At 41.4% G+C, this 17,137-nt stretch overlaps 1 protein-coding gene across 2 annotated transcripts in view; it reads left to right on the top strand.

Annotated features, from left to right (window-relative positions):
• The first annotated feature begins 5,201 nt into the window (after positions 1-5,201).
• Positions 5,202-17,137, top strand: part of Magi2 (membrane associated guanylate kinase, WW and PDZ domain containing 2) — a 1,455,128-nt gene continuing 1,443,192 nt past the window's right edge. For both annotated transcript variants that reach the window (XM_052173111.1, XM_052173110.1), the window contains exon 1: positions 5,202-5,854. In XM_052173111.1, coding sequence (XP_052029071.1) covers positions 5,554-5,854 — 301 coding nt within the window. In that variant the 5' untranslated portion in view covers positions 5,202-5,553. The remainder of the gene's footprint in view (positions 5,855-17,137) is intronic.

The following is a 17,137-nucleotide window of genomic DNA, read 5'->3' as shown; positions in this document are numbered from 1 at the left end:
AATTGTGGGAGGGACTCAACTGGAGGTAGGCAGTGAGCATAATGAAAGTAAGTAAAATTAAGTTTTTGCAAAAGCATATTTCAATTTCTGAATACCAAGACTGAGATCCCAAAAAAGTTCACTTTAATTCCATATGAGTAGAAGTCTAGTCAAATGTCTATGTCTAGAAATAAGACAAATGACATTCTGAGTTTGGAAGAAAGAAAATTTAATAAATAAATATTGAGAGGGTGCATCTCATAGAATGGACCTTGAGTCAAATCAGAACTAGGTTGGTTACTCCCACAAGTTTTGTGCCACCCTTGCTCTAGCATAGTTTGCAGGTTGGACAGCTTTGTAGATCAAAGTGTTTGCTCCTTGGTTGGTATTTACATTTTTCTTTTAGTAGCCTGCAGAGTACCTTCTGTTACTGAAGACATTAACACAGGGATGAAGGTTCTGTGTAGACACTTAACTCAACCCATCCGTGTTTGATGAGTTGTTTGTGTGCTGACCTCTGTAATGGGATCTTTAGCCTTTAGAGAGCAACCTATTATTTTGGAAACAGCCTGGATGGCTTGGGTATTTCCATGGGACTCCTTTGGGCAACAATTCAACTGGATGAAACCCAGTCCCGGTACTGGAAGTTCATTTGTTTATAAGAGATGGCCAGTTAAGACTCCATCTCCCACATTACTGGGATACTACATTGTGATCACATTCATATATTTGAGAAAGTTTACACTATGTTTGATTTTTGTGTCACCCCTGAAATGACTGTCAGTTCTAGTTGTCTTTCCCTACCTTCCTCCCTCTACTCCCTCTCCCTGTCCCCAGGCCATCTGATCCTCCAAATATACATTCCCCCCACTTGCATCCATCCATTAAATCTATAATGTACTCCATTTTCCGCTTCCAAAAAGATCCATGTGTCCTCCTTGATTCCTTCCTCTATACCCAACATCTGTGGGTCAACAAATTGAAGCTTGGTTACCATTTACCTAATGGATAATATCCACATGTAAGTGAATACATACCATATTTATCATTTTGTGTCTGTGCCATAGATGAGAATAATAAGAATGCATTTTACATACATGTATGGAATTTGTAATTTAATAAATGAAATTAATAAAAATAAAGAGTTCTTCACACTTACAATCAAGCTAAAATAATGTAAAAATTTGTTGCAGACACAAACATGATTATTATCTTGATAAAATAAGCATTTGATAATATTTTAAATCTATTCTTAAAAAAATATTTGGTTATGTTTGGAAAAGCAGAGTAGTTGCTCAAAATTTAGGAAACAGTTTTCCTTATGCTTTCATCTTATAAATAGGAAACGTAAAAAAGAATCTTTTCACCACATTTCAATATAACTCACAGGACAATTATAAACCAGTAGTTAAAAGAGTTCATGTGCCCACCTAGACCAGGCCTACTTATTTAGCAGCCTAACTATGAGTATTCTCTGAACTACTGCTCAGAAACCTCTTAGCTGCTATATTGAATAACTGAGGGTATTGTTTTTGTTGTGGCTGGTTTTATTGAGATGTAATTGCATCATTTCTCCCTTCTCTATTTTTCCCTCTAAACCCTCCCATATATCCCCATGGTCTTTGTCAAATTCATGTCTCTTCCACTAATTATTATTGTATGCATATAAATATGTATATACACAACTATATTCTTAAATATAACATGTTCAGTTTGGAATTTAAAAAAAAAAGAAATAGAGGGCTCTGGGGATATAGCTCTGTGGTACAGTACTTACCTAGCATGTACAAGGTGTTAAATTAGAAAATTAGCATTATATATACATATATATACACACATATTGACATATATGTATATATACTAATACACACATACCAGTACTTCAGTGAATTTACAGTATATATAGGTGTATGTGTGTAGTAAATGAAGGTGGAATAGAAAAGACACGTCTAGAGAACACAGAAAATCCCACTGTTGGAAACAGTCACTACCTACAGGGCTATAGGATAGCATTCAATCCGAGGAGAGACTAACCCAGACCACCTATTCCTTTGCTCTCCCCTCTCACCCTGACAAGGCCGAAAGCCATGCAGTTCAATTTCGTTGATGTTGATGTGGTCATTTCTCAATGGTCAAAAAATTGAGATGTCACAAAGTTGGTGAGGACATACCAGTTGCACTACTAGGGAAAACTTTCAAGAAAGTCTGTGATCAGTCAGAAAGACTCTCTTAATATGTGCTATGGGATCAGAACAACTTCCTGAATTCTTTATACCCCTGGCTAGAGAGTTACCTGCAGACTCCATCACACAGGAACCAGAAGTGTCTGAACCACTCTACCATTGATTGACAAAGCTTGACATTGTCACTGGGACCTGTCTTAGTTCACTTTTTGTTGCTGTGATAGAGCACGCTCACAAAAAAAAAAGCAACTTGGGGACTTGGGGGAAGAGTTGATTTTGTCCCACAATCCACCCTGGAGAAAATTTAGGGCAAGAACTCAAGACAGGAACCGCTAGGCAGGAATCAAAGTATAGACCACAAAGGATAACTGCTTACTTTATCCATGTGGCTGACCCAAGCTGCTTTCTTATTCCACACAAGACCATGGTGGTGTACTACTCCCTCCCCATGGTGTGGACCACTTCACCCTTCCATTTCAATCATTAATAATAATTTTAAAATGTCCTACAAACTTGCTGATAGGCGATCTGGCCGGGGCATTTTTCTCAATTGCAGCTTTATTTCCCAGAAAAAGTATAATGTGTGTCGAGTGGATAAAAAACTAACTAGGAGGAAGAGAGAGGCATTTGGAGATTCTGATTCCGACAGATAACTACATGCATGTCAGCACAGGGTGATCTGGGAGCTGACACAGCACTGTGGCTCTGCCACCTTAAGGAAGGCAGGATTAGGATTAAGCCTCCTGGGGAAAGCAGCTGCTTCTCTGTTTTTTGTTTTTGTTTTTCTTGTTCCACAAAAGGAGCAGGCCTAATGCTATGGTCCCAAGATACTGAGTCCTGCTATGAAGTGTGCTAAGGACTGTGGGTAAGAGGGAGTAGCCCAAGGTAGTGACTAAACAGAGGTGTGAAGACAACCTGCAGCATCTGAATGCATGTACTGTCACTTTGGTTAGATGCATAACTTTGTAAGATATAAAAACAAATCTCTGTGAAATCTACCTCTCTGTGTCTTCCTTTCCTCCCCTGTAAAGAAGTATATAAAGTACATAATATAACCATAATATAATGCCTGATAAACAATTAGAACTTTAATTAAACAATTAGAACAATTAGAACACATTGGAGGTCATTTGTAACTGCTGTTAAACAAATGCAAATTGTTCTATATCCCCTCCCCCCCCCATCTCTTGGTGCTTTCTCATTCTCAGCCCAACTTTGCATGAGACTGGGCTTTCAAAGGAAATCTTGCTGGCTCTAGAGCACTCCTTAAGGCCAAGGACTGGGGAGCCCTCACCAGTCATAGCCAATTTTCTGGACATCCTTTTTCTCAAATGGAAAAAGGCACAACGTCAAGCAAATGCGTCCTTTGCAAAGATCTTCAGTTCTGACCTAATTTTCTGTCCTCTCCAATGAGGCAGGGGTGGGGGTGGGGGGTGGGGGTCGCTGAAGAGGAAGAACCTCTTCAAAGCCAACAAACCTGTGCAGGGCAGGGCAGCCCTTTCCCTGCCTGGCCTGCCTTTCTCCCCACTGCCTTTCTCCCCACTAATATTGTTAATCCTATTTACAAAGAAGCAAACCGAGAAAGGTGGAGCAGCCTGCTAAAAGTGGTCCTCCTGGAGAGCCACAGAGCCGGCATTCAGACCCCTCCTTTCTGTCTGGGTCAGCCAGCTAAACCTTTTGAACTGCAAAGCTTTCCTCCTCCATCCCAGACATCAAGGATCCTAACTGCTGATAATTCCCATGCTCTGATTTACAGGGATGAGTGGGTGAGTGGTTTCTTTTCTATCTGAAACTTATTATTTCAAAGTTAGGCAAATGCAATTTAAGCTACAGAAAGTCTAAAAGCACCACCCCGGGTTTCCCTGGAGAAGTCAGCGGCCCTCAGCTTCCTGTGTCCTGCTTAGCTTTCCACCTGGCTCTAAATTTAGGAAGGGGAAGGAGCTAGACAGAGCTACAGCCAGCTGAGTTCGCACTCCACCAAGAGCCTTCTTTCCTTTCCTGTAGCAGAGGCCATTTGTCTGATTAACCTAAGACTTCTTAACTCCTGTCCAGGTTAAACTCACCATTTCTATGTCTATGCTCTCACTCCAGTCATCTCCTTAACGCCTCCCCCACCGCCCCTCTCCACATTTAAACTAGGGCAGGTGCCCTCTATTCTGTCTCCACTCAATCCTCTTCAGTTTCTTCCCAGGGGACACATGGCCTTGCTCTGCAGATGTTATTTCACCTTCTTCTCGCAGCCAGGACGACCAGACTCCTTCCTCTAACTTTCCTCTATCGGAGGGGCACTTCTGAGAACTTTGCGAAGAATATAAGACTAAAAAGTGGAGCGAGCCAACGGTGAAGTCTCTCTCCACCCGCTCCTTCTGCCAGGCCCCTCCGCAGTTCCAAGCTAGGACCCTGAACTCCAGCTTCCTCTCGCGGCGGGATGGAGTCCCAAAAGACTGGCGGTGCTGCAGATGGGCCACTAGGCACCAGGCTCCTCATCGGGTCCCCGAATTTCTGCTTGGTCCATGTTGGGGTGTGAGCAAGTCCGGGTGTCCAGCAGGCGAGCAGCCCGGCTCGCAGGGAAGCTGAAGACAGGTCCACCCAGGGATCCAGGCTCTTCTCGCCGGCCTGCCCACGGCCTCCGCTCCCCTCCTTCCCGGCTGCCGCCTCCTCCCGCAGGCTGCGGGGCGGCCCGGGGCCTGCCTCTCCCGGCGCCTTCACTACCGGGTCAAGCCGCGGAGGGAGGGAGACGGCGGCGAAGCCCTCCCTGGCGCTCTACTCTGTGCGCGCGCCTCCTCCCTCCGCTCGCATCCCCCCCCCCCACCCCTCTCCCCTCCCCGCCGCCCGCTCGCATCCTGCCAGTACAGTACAACTAGTACACGGGCACACACGCGCACACGCGCACACACACGCGCTCCCTATCCCTGCCACTGCAGCTGCCATGGATATCGGCTAAACAACACAGAGGCCGGCGAGCGCGCGCGCGCTCCCCACTCGCAGCACGCAGGAGTGGCCCCCGGCATCCCTACCCTCCTCCCCACCCCCACGCCACCCGCTCACCAGCTCGGCCACTGCTCGCGCTGGCTCTGCCGCCGCCACCGCCGCTAACGCCGCCAACGCCACCACAGCTTCCTCTGCTGCGGGGCCAAAGCCTTGAGTGTCATTCAAGGGACAGCACAACCTCACCCAAGCTCTCCTACCTCTGCCCAGCCGTCCCTCTCATCCTCCCCCTTCCTCCGGCACACTCCATCCAAAGAAGAGGGAAAGCGCGGAGCAGAGGGGAGAGAAAGGCAAAGTCTGCCACCCTCTTCCCTTGGCCCCCTTGCTCCTCCATCCCGATTTTGACTCCCAGACCCTCCTTCCCAAAGGACCCTCAGGAACTGAGGCGACTCACCCTACTGCCATGTCCAAAAGCTTGAAAAAGAAAAGCCACTGGACTAGCAAAGTCCACGAGAGTGTCATTGGCAGGAACCCGGAGGGCCAGCTGGGCTTTGAACTGAAGGGGGGCGCCGAAAACGGACAGTTCCCCTACCTGGGGGAGGTGAAGCCCGGCAAGGTGGCCTATGAAAGCGGCAGCAAGTTGGTGTCCGAGGAGCTGCTGCTGGAGGTGAACGAGACCCCCGTGGCGGGGCTCACCATCAGGGACGTTCTGGCCGTGATCAAACACTGCAAGGACCCCCTCCGGCTCAAGTGTGTCAAGCAAGGTGAGCGCAGCTTGTTCGGTGCTCTGCCGGGCGGTGGGACCCCGGCGTGGGGAGGGCATCAATAGGGTGGGCGCAGGTGTTGGATGGGAGTATGCTGCGCCACCGCGGGGTGGGGTCCAGAGAGCACCCTAAGTGTGTTCGGAGCATTGGAGGGACCGGGGCAGGGGGCCTCGGGGGCCGGCTAAGCCAGGTGGTAGTGTAGCAGGCAACTTAGTTTGCCTAGTTGGACCCTCCCCTTTGGAAGATGCTTGGCCTTGTCTGACCTCCTCTGAGCTTTGGGACCAAATAGAATGTGCGTCAGTGGCATGCCCACAGTGGACACCGAGCTTTCGGGGAAGGAAGAAAGCAAGGGAGGAGGAAGAAAGGAAGATGGAGCAACTTGAGGTGTGGAGATGTCACTAGAGAGATTGGGAGAAGCTCTGGGCATTGGGGCAAGTGGAGAACGCTTGCAATACCTCCAAAACTAGTCAGGAGACACCTTGGTCCCTAACGATTCCCTAGGGATCTCCGAGCCACTGGCTGGAGAGGAAGGAAGGGGACAAATTGGTTTGGACGTTTTGACCAGTGTTCAGTAACTTTTTCCCTGCTTCACTCCTCGGTCTTTCTCCCCCGCCCATGGTCATGTCATGTGGGCACTGTGAGTCACGTGCAGACTGACTAACCCCAGAGATCGCCCCTGGCCAGCAGGCAGGAGGAGGGGCAGAGATTAAGAAGCTGGGAGCTGGGAGAGCTTTCTAGTGTTGAGGGGGAGGCAGACTGCGGTATTACAAGGGTTCCCCCAAACTATTCTTCATTGACTGGGATTTTCTTATTGACTTGGATTTCTCTGTGGTTGGGCTCTCCTCTGGCTCCAGACACGGGGGCGTGTTTGTAGCATAGAGGAGGATGGAGATGCAAGTCTGTCAGAGCTCAAGCTCCCTGTCTTCTAACCTTGCTTTGATGAGCTCCTTGCAGGCTGTGGAGTGAATTTAGAGAGATTGGAATCTGGCTGAAAAATGTCTTTGCTTGAAATAAAATTATGCTCCTGGGGTAAAAGTTTCATTAGAGGAGACTTTATGGTACAAATGTAGCACGCCTTTGTTTTCCTATGGTGGTAATGCAGTTTCCTGGGTGGCACAGGTGGACAGGAGAGATGTGATTCACTCATAACCAGCATTATTGGTACGACAGTTTGTTGTCTATTGTTACTTTGTCTTGCGCCAGTGTTGAAATTCTGAGTATCGAGTATCGCTGTGTTCTGAATTGCTATTCATGCTGTGATCCATTAGGAAGAAATACTATAAAGCAGTTGTTTTTTCAGCATAAAATTAACCTGCCCCCCTCCCAAAAAAAAGTTCTGAGGTAAACAAGAGAAAAGAAAGCCTCATAAACTTCTCTAAAGCTGCAAGGAAGAAAACATAGTCAGTGGAATTTATCGAGAATTCATCATATATCATTTTAGATCATCTAATGTAAACATGCAGTATTATATGCCACTGAAGAAGATGGGTTAGTGTCCCAGTATTTTCCAAGGTGACATACTTTGAACGCAAATTCAGAAAGTTGTGTTGCTACATTTTATGATATGTTAACCCCTTAATAGCAATAGGCAACAAATGGGAGGTTCAAGGTTGGGGTCCAGTCTACTACAATTGAACAATACCATTATCTGGTATTAAAAATATTGGTGTTTGCAAGGGAAAACAACCGCAAGACTTAATGCTTGTAAAATATTTATTGATTATGGACTGATGGATTATGAATGGGTGGAAGGCTATGGAAATCAGAAAGCAGCCCTTGAGAACTGTTTCTCCCCTACTACTCTGCAGCTCAGAGAGGGAAATTAGCCTTGGTGAGAAGCTTGTCCTGAGATCAGCCTCACCAGCCCAAGTTAATACATTTCCACAGGGATTGCTCTACTGTGGTTCCCACTGATCATTTTATTCCGATGCCTACATCTTGAGATAGACGTTGGCCAGCTTCAGTACTCATAAGCAATGTGTTTATTAGTATTAATAAAATTAATAATTAAAAGAAAATATTATTTAGTATTAGCAATTTAGTAAATGAAATCCAGAGAGACATTGGAAAAGTGAAGGCATAAAAGTTGTTCAAATTGAGAATCTGAGATAAGGTTTTTTTTTGTTTTTTTGTTTTTTTGTTTTGTTTTTTTTTTTTTTTTTTTGCCTATTCTGTGATAATGCTCATGATAAACGTAGGGAGAATTTGGGAAGTCTTTCCCTTGGGGAAGCATAATCTCTAACAGAACAGAACTGTGAGCAATGGATGTTGTAAGATGAGTTTTCCCTTATTCCTGATCTTGATAAAGAAGCAGAAAAATCCACAGAGGCTGATCCCTGTTCAGCCTTGAGTTTAGCTAAAGTTGATCCTGATCAATCAGCTTCTTGCTTGTATTTTGTTTGGAAGGATATAACTGTTCAGACTCAGGAACCATATTTTTATGGACTGAGATATTTAGGGGAAAAATCTTTTCACAGTATATGTTAACCCTTAGTTTGTCTGTCTCCAGGTGTCCAATTATAGACATTCATCTACTGAATTAAAGCAGACATAAATAGATTAATTAATAGTTTTTTGAGAAATCTACAATCTTGTATATTTATTTAAATACAGTGACCCCTACATATTCTCTTATGAAATTGATCTTTTATCAGTGGTGATTAGATTTATTTAATAATAATTATGAGTAAGTGAAAGTTGCCAGACATTAAATATAGAGCCTGTGCCTGCTGGGTTTCAGAAGGGTTGCACTTGTTTGAAAATTGGATAGAAGCTCTTAGCCTAGTAGTTCTATTTCTGGGGAGAAATAAGAAACAAAAGAAAACACATAGCATAGCCAGAGAACTTAAAAATGGCTTGCTAGGGAGGTGGATTTTTTGAAATATTAATGAGATTGATTTTAAAGGTTTAGTTAAATATTGAACATTATGCAGAAACTACTTGTATAATTATAGTAAAAACTTGGGGAGGGTTTCTTAGAAATGGGAGATATGTATAGAAAGCACTAGCAAAATATATCCAAAAAATTGCAATATTTACCCAACTTTTATTTACTTTTTGGCTAATTTTACATTATAACTATCATAGCTTTATGATTATCCTAATTTTTTTTAAAAAAAAGTGAGAAATTAATATTTAAGGCCTACTAAAGACAGGTGTTTATAGTTTTTTCTGAACTGCTTAAATGCCTTCAAACCCATTAAAAAAAACAAACAACCACAAAATCCCTCAAAACTTTTCAAGACATTTCAACAGATTTCTCTTTATTTCATCAACTTTTAACCTGTAGAATAAACACTATATGGAAAATACCATATCTATTTATTGATAATAAACTGTTGATTTTCTAAACCATTCTCTTTATTTATAATAATCTTTTCTTACCAATAGATTTAATTATAAGTCAGCAATGTTGTATGTGCTCTCATTTTTCCATAGGACCTTGTGAAGAGGGCTGCTTGGGTGATTCTGAGATACAAGTTGAAGTTCTTTGTCTTTTCCTTTTAACTTTGCTGCTAAAGTTCACAGCAGTCAGTTACACAGACTGTCATGTCCCTGTCCTATATTCCTTAAGCTCTGGCTCCTGATGTCTCCCAGACTACACAGAGACCTACATAACCTGGATACATTTTCCTATTTAATATCTCACAATGGAAACTAAGGGTCAAAAACTTTGATAGTTCTTGCCATGTGGAAGATGGGCCATTAAAGCCTTTGAATTTCACTTTCAGACACGATCTGCATCCCTCTTATTTCTACTGCTCCGTAAAAGGCACCTTCAAAGAGAAGAAGATTCACATTTACCAAGAGTCACACTTTCTTCTTCACTGACTTCAGGCTAATACCATGTCTTAGACTTCCACACTACCTTTAATTTTAGAGACTGAAATCCAAAGTATGTCAATTTTTTTTGCCAGCAAAAATTGATTTCATTCCATAGAATTTGAGTTATATGGAGTTTTTTTATTCAGAAGTAATAAAAGTGCTTTAATGTGCTGATCAGCCTAATATTTGTCCAGTGATGGGGTTCAAATCCAGGGCCATTTATGTGCTCTGTAAATGCCCTGTTATTGAGCCATATCCACATTTACTGATTATAATTATGTTAGGAAAATGCTGATTAATAAACAAACAACTCTGCTTAAGCAGAGTTTATGAAGGATACCACTGAGATTTTCCGCTGTCTGTAGACAGTTTTCCTTCTTTGTTTGTTTGTTTAGTTTTTATTTTGGTTTACTATTTTAATGGCATAGCTTTGAATGATAAACATGAGCATTCCCTTTTCTCGTGCGTTTGCTTTGAATGAGATCAAACGGAAGTTGAAGATCATTAAGTGTTGCCATTTCTGCTCTGAACATTTACACTGTGTGTGTTTTTTGTTGCTGTTGTTTGGTTGTTTGGTTGGTTTGGTTTGTTGTTGTTGTTGTTTGGTTGTTTGGGGGTTTTTATTGGTATGGTGGTGGTTTGTTGTTTGGTTTATTTTGTTTTGTTTTGTGGTTTTGCACCTCTACTACATTCAGTGTCCGTTTTAGTTGCTTGAAACTCACACATTCACTTTCATAATGAGTAAAAAAAAAGATTACACATGTGACATGTCTTCTTGCTTGTAATTCAAGCAATGACTTTTGAATGCATAGCAGACCCTGTGGCAACACTTCCCTTAGGGCGTGGGAGAGAGCAGTAGTAAGCTGTGTTGCCTTCCTTGCAGGTTATCTGGCTCTGACACCTGAGAGTGCTATTTGATGACAGTTGTCTGAACACATTTTCTATATGGGGGAGGTAGCATTTTTTAAGCATAGGAAGTAACAGCTGGGAATGTAATCTACTGGAATTACTCCTCCTTGTGTGGAAAGACCTGCTGTGCTAGCTCCAGCCTTGCTGATATCATTAGCCAAGTTACACATGTAAATCACATCATGGTATGCAAGTAGTAAGCACTATGCAAACGTTAGTCAACCTTATCGTAAATATTTGGGTTCTTTTGAAGCACTCTTGTTACTTTTAACCTTCAAGATATTTTACAGTACTTTTAATTGTGTGTGCACAAGCACATGCCAGTAAGCTCCAATGCTAGTGGAGGAGTTGGCACTGCAGAGAGCTGTGAGCTGCCAGGCATGGTTCCTGGGAGTCAAACATGTATCCTCTTCAAAAGCAGCAAGAGCTCTGAATTTCTGAGCCGTCTTTCTAGCCCAAGGTTTCAACACATTTTACTCTTAACTGTGATTAATTAGATGGGGGAAAAGCAAAAGAAAAATGCTAATGTCTGAGTGATCATTAAGTACAAAATTAAGTTTGCAACTTAGTGTTTTCTGAACAATAAATTCTGCTTTTATAAAAAGCAATTCTTGAATGATTGTTGACGCTAAATGCAATGACATATTCTTCCACATTTAAATCGATGTCTTCATTTATAAAGATTTGCTCTTTTAGGTTTTAGACCAGTTCTCAACCTTACTAATGCTGTGACACTTAAATATAGTTCCTTATATGGTGGTGATCCCCAATCATAAAATTATTTTTATTGATACTTTATATCTATACTAGTGGTACTATTATGAATCTTAATATTAATATTTGCATTTTATGATGGTCTTTGGTAGCCCCTGTAAAAGGGTCATTTGACCACCAAAGGGGTTGTCACCCACAGGTTGTGACCCACAACTTTGAATAGAGCTTGTTTTCACCCTCTAGATTATTCCCTTCCAAGCATATCTATTATCCTTAAAAAGCTGGCAAGTATAATGAAGCTTTTACTCTAATTTTGGGAAGTATAGAAATCACGGGATTTGTTTTATGTAATATATAGAGAGAGATATTTAGATATAGATATAGATGTAGATAAAATGCTTCTTAAATGTTACAGTAGCCAGATAGAAAATAATATAAGTGGAACTTTTATTTCATAAGGACAAATCAAGTTTCTGTTCAGGAGGAGCTATAATGAAACCGAATTAATAAGTGGCCATAGTTAACACTGTATAACAAAGGAAATTACACCAAATCCAGCAGAAGTACACATTGCACTTGTAATGGTGGCCGCACCACAGCATAGGCAAATGCCTGTGTGAACCAACGTCACAACAGATGATCATAGCCTCAATATCTCTATGGATAACACTCTAGTGACTTTAGCGCTGCTTGAGTTAGTCCCAGCAGTGGTTGTGGTGTCAACCTTGCCCAGCCACAGGTAACAGGGTCCTGCGGCTTGCTTAGCACTTCCTAGTATGGTTACTCCTCATTTTAAGCCTCAACTTTCTCCCTTTCATCTCCAAGAACTGATGTCATGATCTTTCCCTTGATTTAAAACGAATCATGTTACACACAATTTACTGATAAACCCGTAAATACTAAGACCAGTTAAGTTAGGACCTGCATCGGGATGTGTATCCACTGGACACTGTTATGCAATGGTCACATCATCATAAAGAATTACCCAAAGTACCTTACATTATGGAAATTGATTGGCATTTAATTAACTCTTGGAACAGAGTTGTGAAAACAATTCATGAATAAATTTAAAAGGTAATGTTGGGACTGATCTGTAGCTTGTTGGTTTGAGTATTTTAGACAGTCTGGAATAAACTATTAAAGTTCTCTTCTTTGACTACTGAATCTACACCAATGACATCTAATAGAGCCTTTTCTGTAGCCCATTAGGATAATTTTTTGAAGAAGTTACTGAATTTATTTAAAATGTTATAATCAAATGGCATTACCTACCTCAGAAGTTTATTATTCAGAGATGTGTTACATGAAATATGTAGAGGTTTTTTGTCATGTAAAGTTATTTTACTTAAAATAAAACACTATCTGAACCTTAGCAGTCACTGGATGCTTTGTCTATATTAATACTATTAGTTACAAAATTTGCAGAAAATTTCTTGATCTTTATAATGTCATTTAGTGAGGGGTATGTATATGACATCACAAAACTTTTCTTAGAGAGCCATGCAACTTTTTAAAGGATTAATGTGAAGTTCCAGGAAGAAAAAGTGTTGAATGAAAAAAAATTATCTGCATACCTTTCACATTACACTTTGTTTTCAGATGTTTAAAGAAAGAAATCATGTTTCCCAAATTGTACATGGAACTACCATGGATCAAGGACAGCACAAATACTGTTTATGAACAATGCACAATGTCACTAAATCAATCATAGAAAACTGGGAGAAAATATTAGTCCCCAAAGTGATTTTATGTTAGCACTTAACATTCATTTTAAAGATGAGCTGTATTGTATATCCTAATAGTTTACATTGGCATCCATAAGGAGGGACTGATTTACTTGCGATACACTTATGCGTACAATGGTGACTAGTGCCAGAAACCCACAGATTAACCTAGCAGCATACTTAGCAGATTAAAATCTGATTAGCTGTTTTCAAGCATGAGAAAACTTGAGATTTGAAAGGTTTTGTGTACCACCTTGATTCTGCCCCTCAAGCCTGTTTGTACTCTGCACTGAAATGAGAAAGCATTCTTTTATTGGACAAAGTTTCCTGAGAAACTAGCAAGTGCTTCGGCTTAAAGCATAACTGAACCCTTCCAAACAGCTGGGTTCCTTTCAAAAAGCATACTGAGCACAGATAATTCTAATCCCATCTTTGCAGCAAGTCTGCTACCAAGAAGGGAGTGCGGTCTTAACTGAACAGAAGGAAGTTGATCTTCCTTGTGGATGTGCAATAATGTTCTTGAAGATGCTCTTCTGTATTAGAAGTTAAAACACCACAAAAAAAAAAAAAAAACAAAAAAAAAAAACAAAAAACCCTGTTTCCTTTGAGAAGTTCTTCAGTCCCTGTAGCTGGATCTCCATTTCCTCATTACTTGGAAGTGTCTGTGCTTTCTGACTCTTCAGTGTGGAAGTTAACCCTAGTGAACTGCAAATGCATTCTACAGGAATGGATGCATGGGATACACGTGTCTACAGCCACATACAAATATGAAGGGCTCAGTTACTAGTGTTAAAAGAATTTGTAAAAAAAAAAAAAAAAGGTTTATGTGAGTGAGCATTTAGCCTTAATGATTCAAGTTTTTTTTCTTTTTTTCCCCTATTTATTAAAAAGACAAAGATTCTTCTCATAAATGGTACATCCTGACCCTCCCTCCACACCTTCCAGCCCTCTGCCTACATTCTTTCTCCCCAGGATCCACAACCCTTTTACTTCATCTTCAGAGAAGAGAAGGCTTCTAAGACATACAGGATAAAGCAAGATACAATAAGATAAGGCAAAAAGCCCTCACATTGAGGCTGGACAAGGCAGCCCAGTAGGAGGAAAAGAATCCCAAAAGTAAGCATATTTTAATTGTGAGCAGAATTCTAACTCCCACCCTCACAACCTGCGCAGCCCACCACCAACTCCCCCTAGCCCCACCTTCCAACTGACCATACCCCAGTCCCCGACCTCTCATCCCACCGTGGAAACCCTCACTGGCCTCCCCACTTGCTGGGGACTGTGAGTCTCTCAAGGGTTAGGCACTTCTCGCACTGAGGTTAGACCAGGCAGCCCTCTGCTGTTTAGGCCTTAGACCAGTTCCTGAATGCTGCCTGGTTGGTGGCTCAGTGTCTACGAGATCTCAGGGGTCTCCAGGTTAGTTGAGAGTGCTGGTTCTGTGGGGTCTCCTTCCTCCTCAGCTTCCTCCAGTCTTTCCCTAATTCAACCACAGTGGTCCCCAACTTCAGTCCACTGGTTGGGCATAATTATCTGTATTTGTCTCAGTAAGCTGCTTGTTGGGCCTCTCAGAGGACAGCCACGCTAGGTTCCTGTCTGGCAGCACACATAGCATCAGTAATAGTGTCAGGCCTTTTTATTTATTTATTTATTTGATATATTTTTATTTACATTTCAAATGATTTCCCCTTTTCTGGCTCCCCAATCCATGAAGGTCCCATAAGCCCTCTTCCCTTCCCCCTATTCCCCATCCACCCCTTCCCACTTCCATGTTCTGGTATTCCCCTATACTGCTACACTGAGTCTTTCCAGAACCAGGGGCCACTCCTCCGTTCTTTTTGGACATCATTTAATATGTGGATTATGTCTTGGGTATTCCAAGTTTCTAGGCTAATATCCACTTATCAGTGAGTGCATACCATGATTGATCTTTTGAGACTGTTACCTCACTTAGTATGATGTTCTCCTGTTCCATCCATTCGTCTAAGAATTTCATGAATTTGTTGTTTCTAATGGCTGAATAGTACTCCATTGTGTAAATATACCACATTTTTTGTAGCCATTCCTGTGTTGAGGGACACCTAGGTTCTTTCCAGGTTCTGGCTATTACAAATAGGGCTGCTATGAACATAGTGGAGCATGTGTCCTAATTGCATGCCGGGGAATCCTCTGGGTATATGCCCAGGAGTGGTATAGCAGGGTCCTCCGGAGGTGTCATACCCAGATTTCTGAGGAACCGCCAGACTGATTTCCAAAGTGTTTGTACCATCTTGCTATCCCACCAGCAGTGGAGGAGTGTTCCTCTTTCTCCACATCCTTGCCAACACCTGCTGTCTCCTGAGATTTTTAACCTTAGCCATTCTGACTGGTGTGAGGTGAAATCTCAGGGTTGTTTTGATTTACATTTCCCTAATGATGCTGAACATTTCTTAAGGTGCTTCTCAGCCATCCAAAATTCTTCATGTGAAAATTCTTTAGCTCTGTAGCCCACTTTTTAATAGGGTTATTTGGTTCTCTGGGGTCTACCTTCTTGAGTTCTTTGTATATATTAGATATTAGCCCTCTGTCAGATTTAGGGTTGGTGAAGATCCTTTGCCAATCTGTTGGTTGACAGCAGGCCTTTATCTCCTTGAGACGCAGCCCAAGTAGGGCTGGTCACTGGAGCTCACTTTGACTGTGGACTGGTAACCCTATCCCTGCACTTGATGCCCTGTCTTTCTACATGTTTCCTCTCCCTGATGTTAGGTGTTTCATTTAAAGTCCCTCCTTTGAGTCCTCAGAGTTTCTCACCTCCCAGGTCTCTGGCACTTTCCAGAGGGTTCCCCCACCCCTACCATCCCCAAGGTTACCTGTTTCCATTCATTCTGTTAGCTCTCAGGCTTTTCTCCTATCTCCCCCCAACCCATAACTGATCACATTCCCCCTTTCTCTGCCTTCTCTCACCAGGTCCTCTTTCTGCCTCTCATGGTTTCTTTCTTCTCCCTCCCAAGTGGGATTGAAGCATCCTCACTTAGGCCCTTCTGTTTGTTAACCTTCTTGAATTCTGTGGATTGTATCCTAGGTATTCTGTACTTTTTTTTGGCTAATATCCACTTATTAGTGAGTACATACCATGCATGTCCTTTTGAGTCTGAGTTACCTCCTGAAGACCCAGCAATACCAACACATCAAATTTAAGTTTAGATTTTTTCTTTTTATCAAGAAGTAGACAGTGATCTGTGTAAAAACACCAAATACTATCCTCTTAACATTAATCTTAAGAAGAGAATTAACAGTTAAGGGGAATTCTTGTTCACGAACTAGATAATATATTTGCATACTGTATAATTTTAATTGATTTAAATGTCTTAAAGAAAAATGAGACTTGTATGCAATAATACGAATTTGTAACACTGAAATTATAAAGATGTAATTATTTACAATAAATGAAATTATACCATACCTCTATATTTTTGTCCAAAACAAAGATAGAGTGGGGAGCCAAGAAAGGGGAAATAATTTGAAATGTAAATATAAAATATATTGAATAAAAAAAAGAAATTTAAAATGAAAAAAAAACCACTGTTTAATTAGCAGGGAAACTAAAATATTTGGCCATGAAACAAAGACAATGCTACTTTATCTGATATTAGCATTTTAAATGTGAAACATTTTCTTTTCAACACAAAACATGTTTCCTTTGAGAATTACTTCAGTGTTTACAAACTTATATCTACTGGAGATCAACTATGAAAATGTATACTATTATTGATTTCTTTTATATTCCTAACAATTTCTTTAGTCAATATAATAGAACAAAAAATGTCATTTTGCATTTTATCACATCTCCATTTTATGGTTTATGCTTTTAAATTTATTTTTTTCTGATACACTGAAGCTTCAATATTGCATGTAGTGTAGTGGTGTCATTCAATTTAAGAACATGCAGTGTAGAGGAGTGCCAGGACAGGGAAGCTGGAGTGGGTGGATTGGTGAGCAAGGGGAGCGAGGATGGGTTAGGGGATTTTGTGGGGGAATCCAGGAAAGGAGACAACATTTGAAATGAAAATAAAGAATATATCTAATAAAAAACTTTCAAAAAAATTAATAAAAACCATCAACCAAAGAGTACACT

Source organism: Apodemus sylvaticus, chromosome 2 (genome assembly GCF_947179515.1).
Source record: "Apodemus sylvaticus chromosome 2, mApoSyl1.1, whole genome shotgun sequence".
Lineage (NCBI taxonomy): Eukaryota > Metazoa > Chordata > Mammalia > Rodentia > Muridae > Apodemus > Apodemus sylvaticus.
The sequence above is the reverse complement of the archived record's forward strand: the minus strand, read 5'-3'. Positions and strand labels throughout refer to the sequence as shown.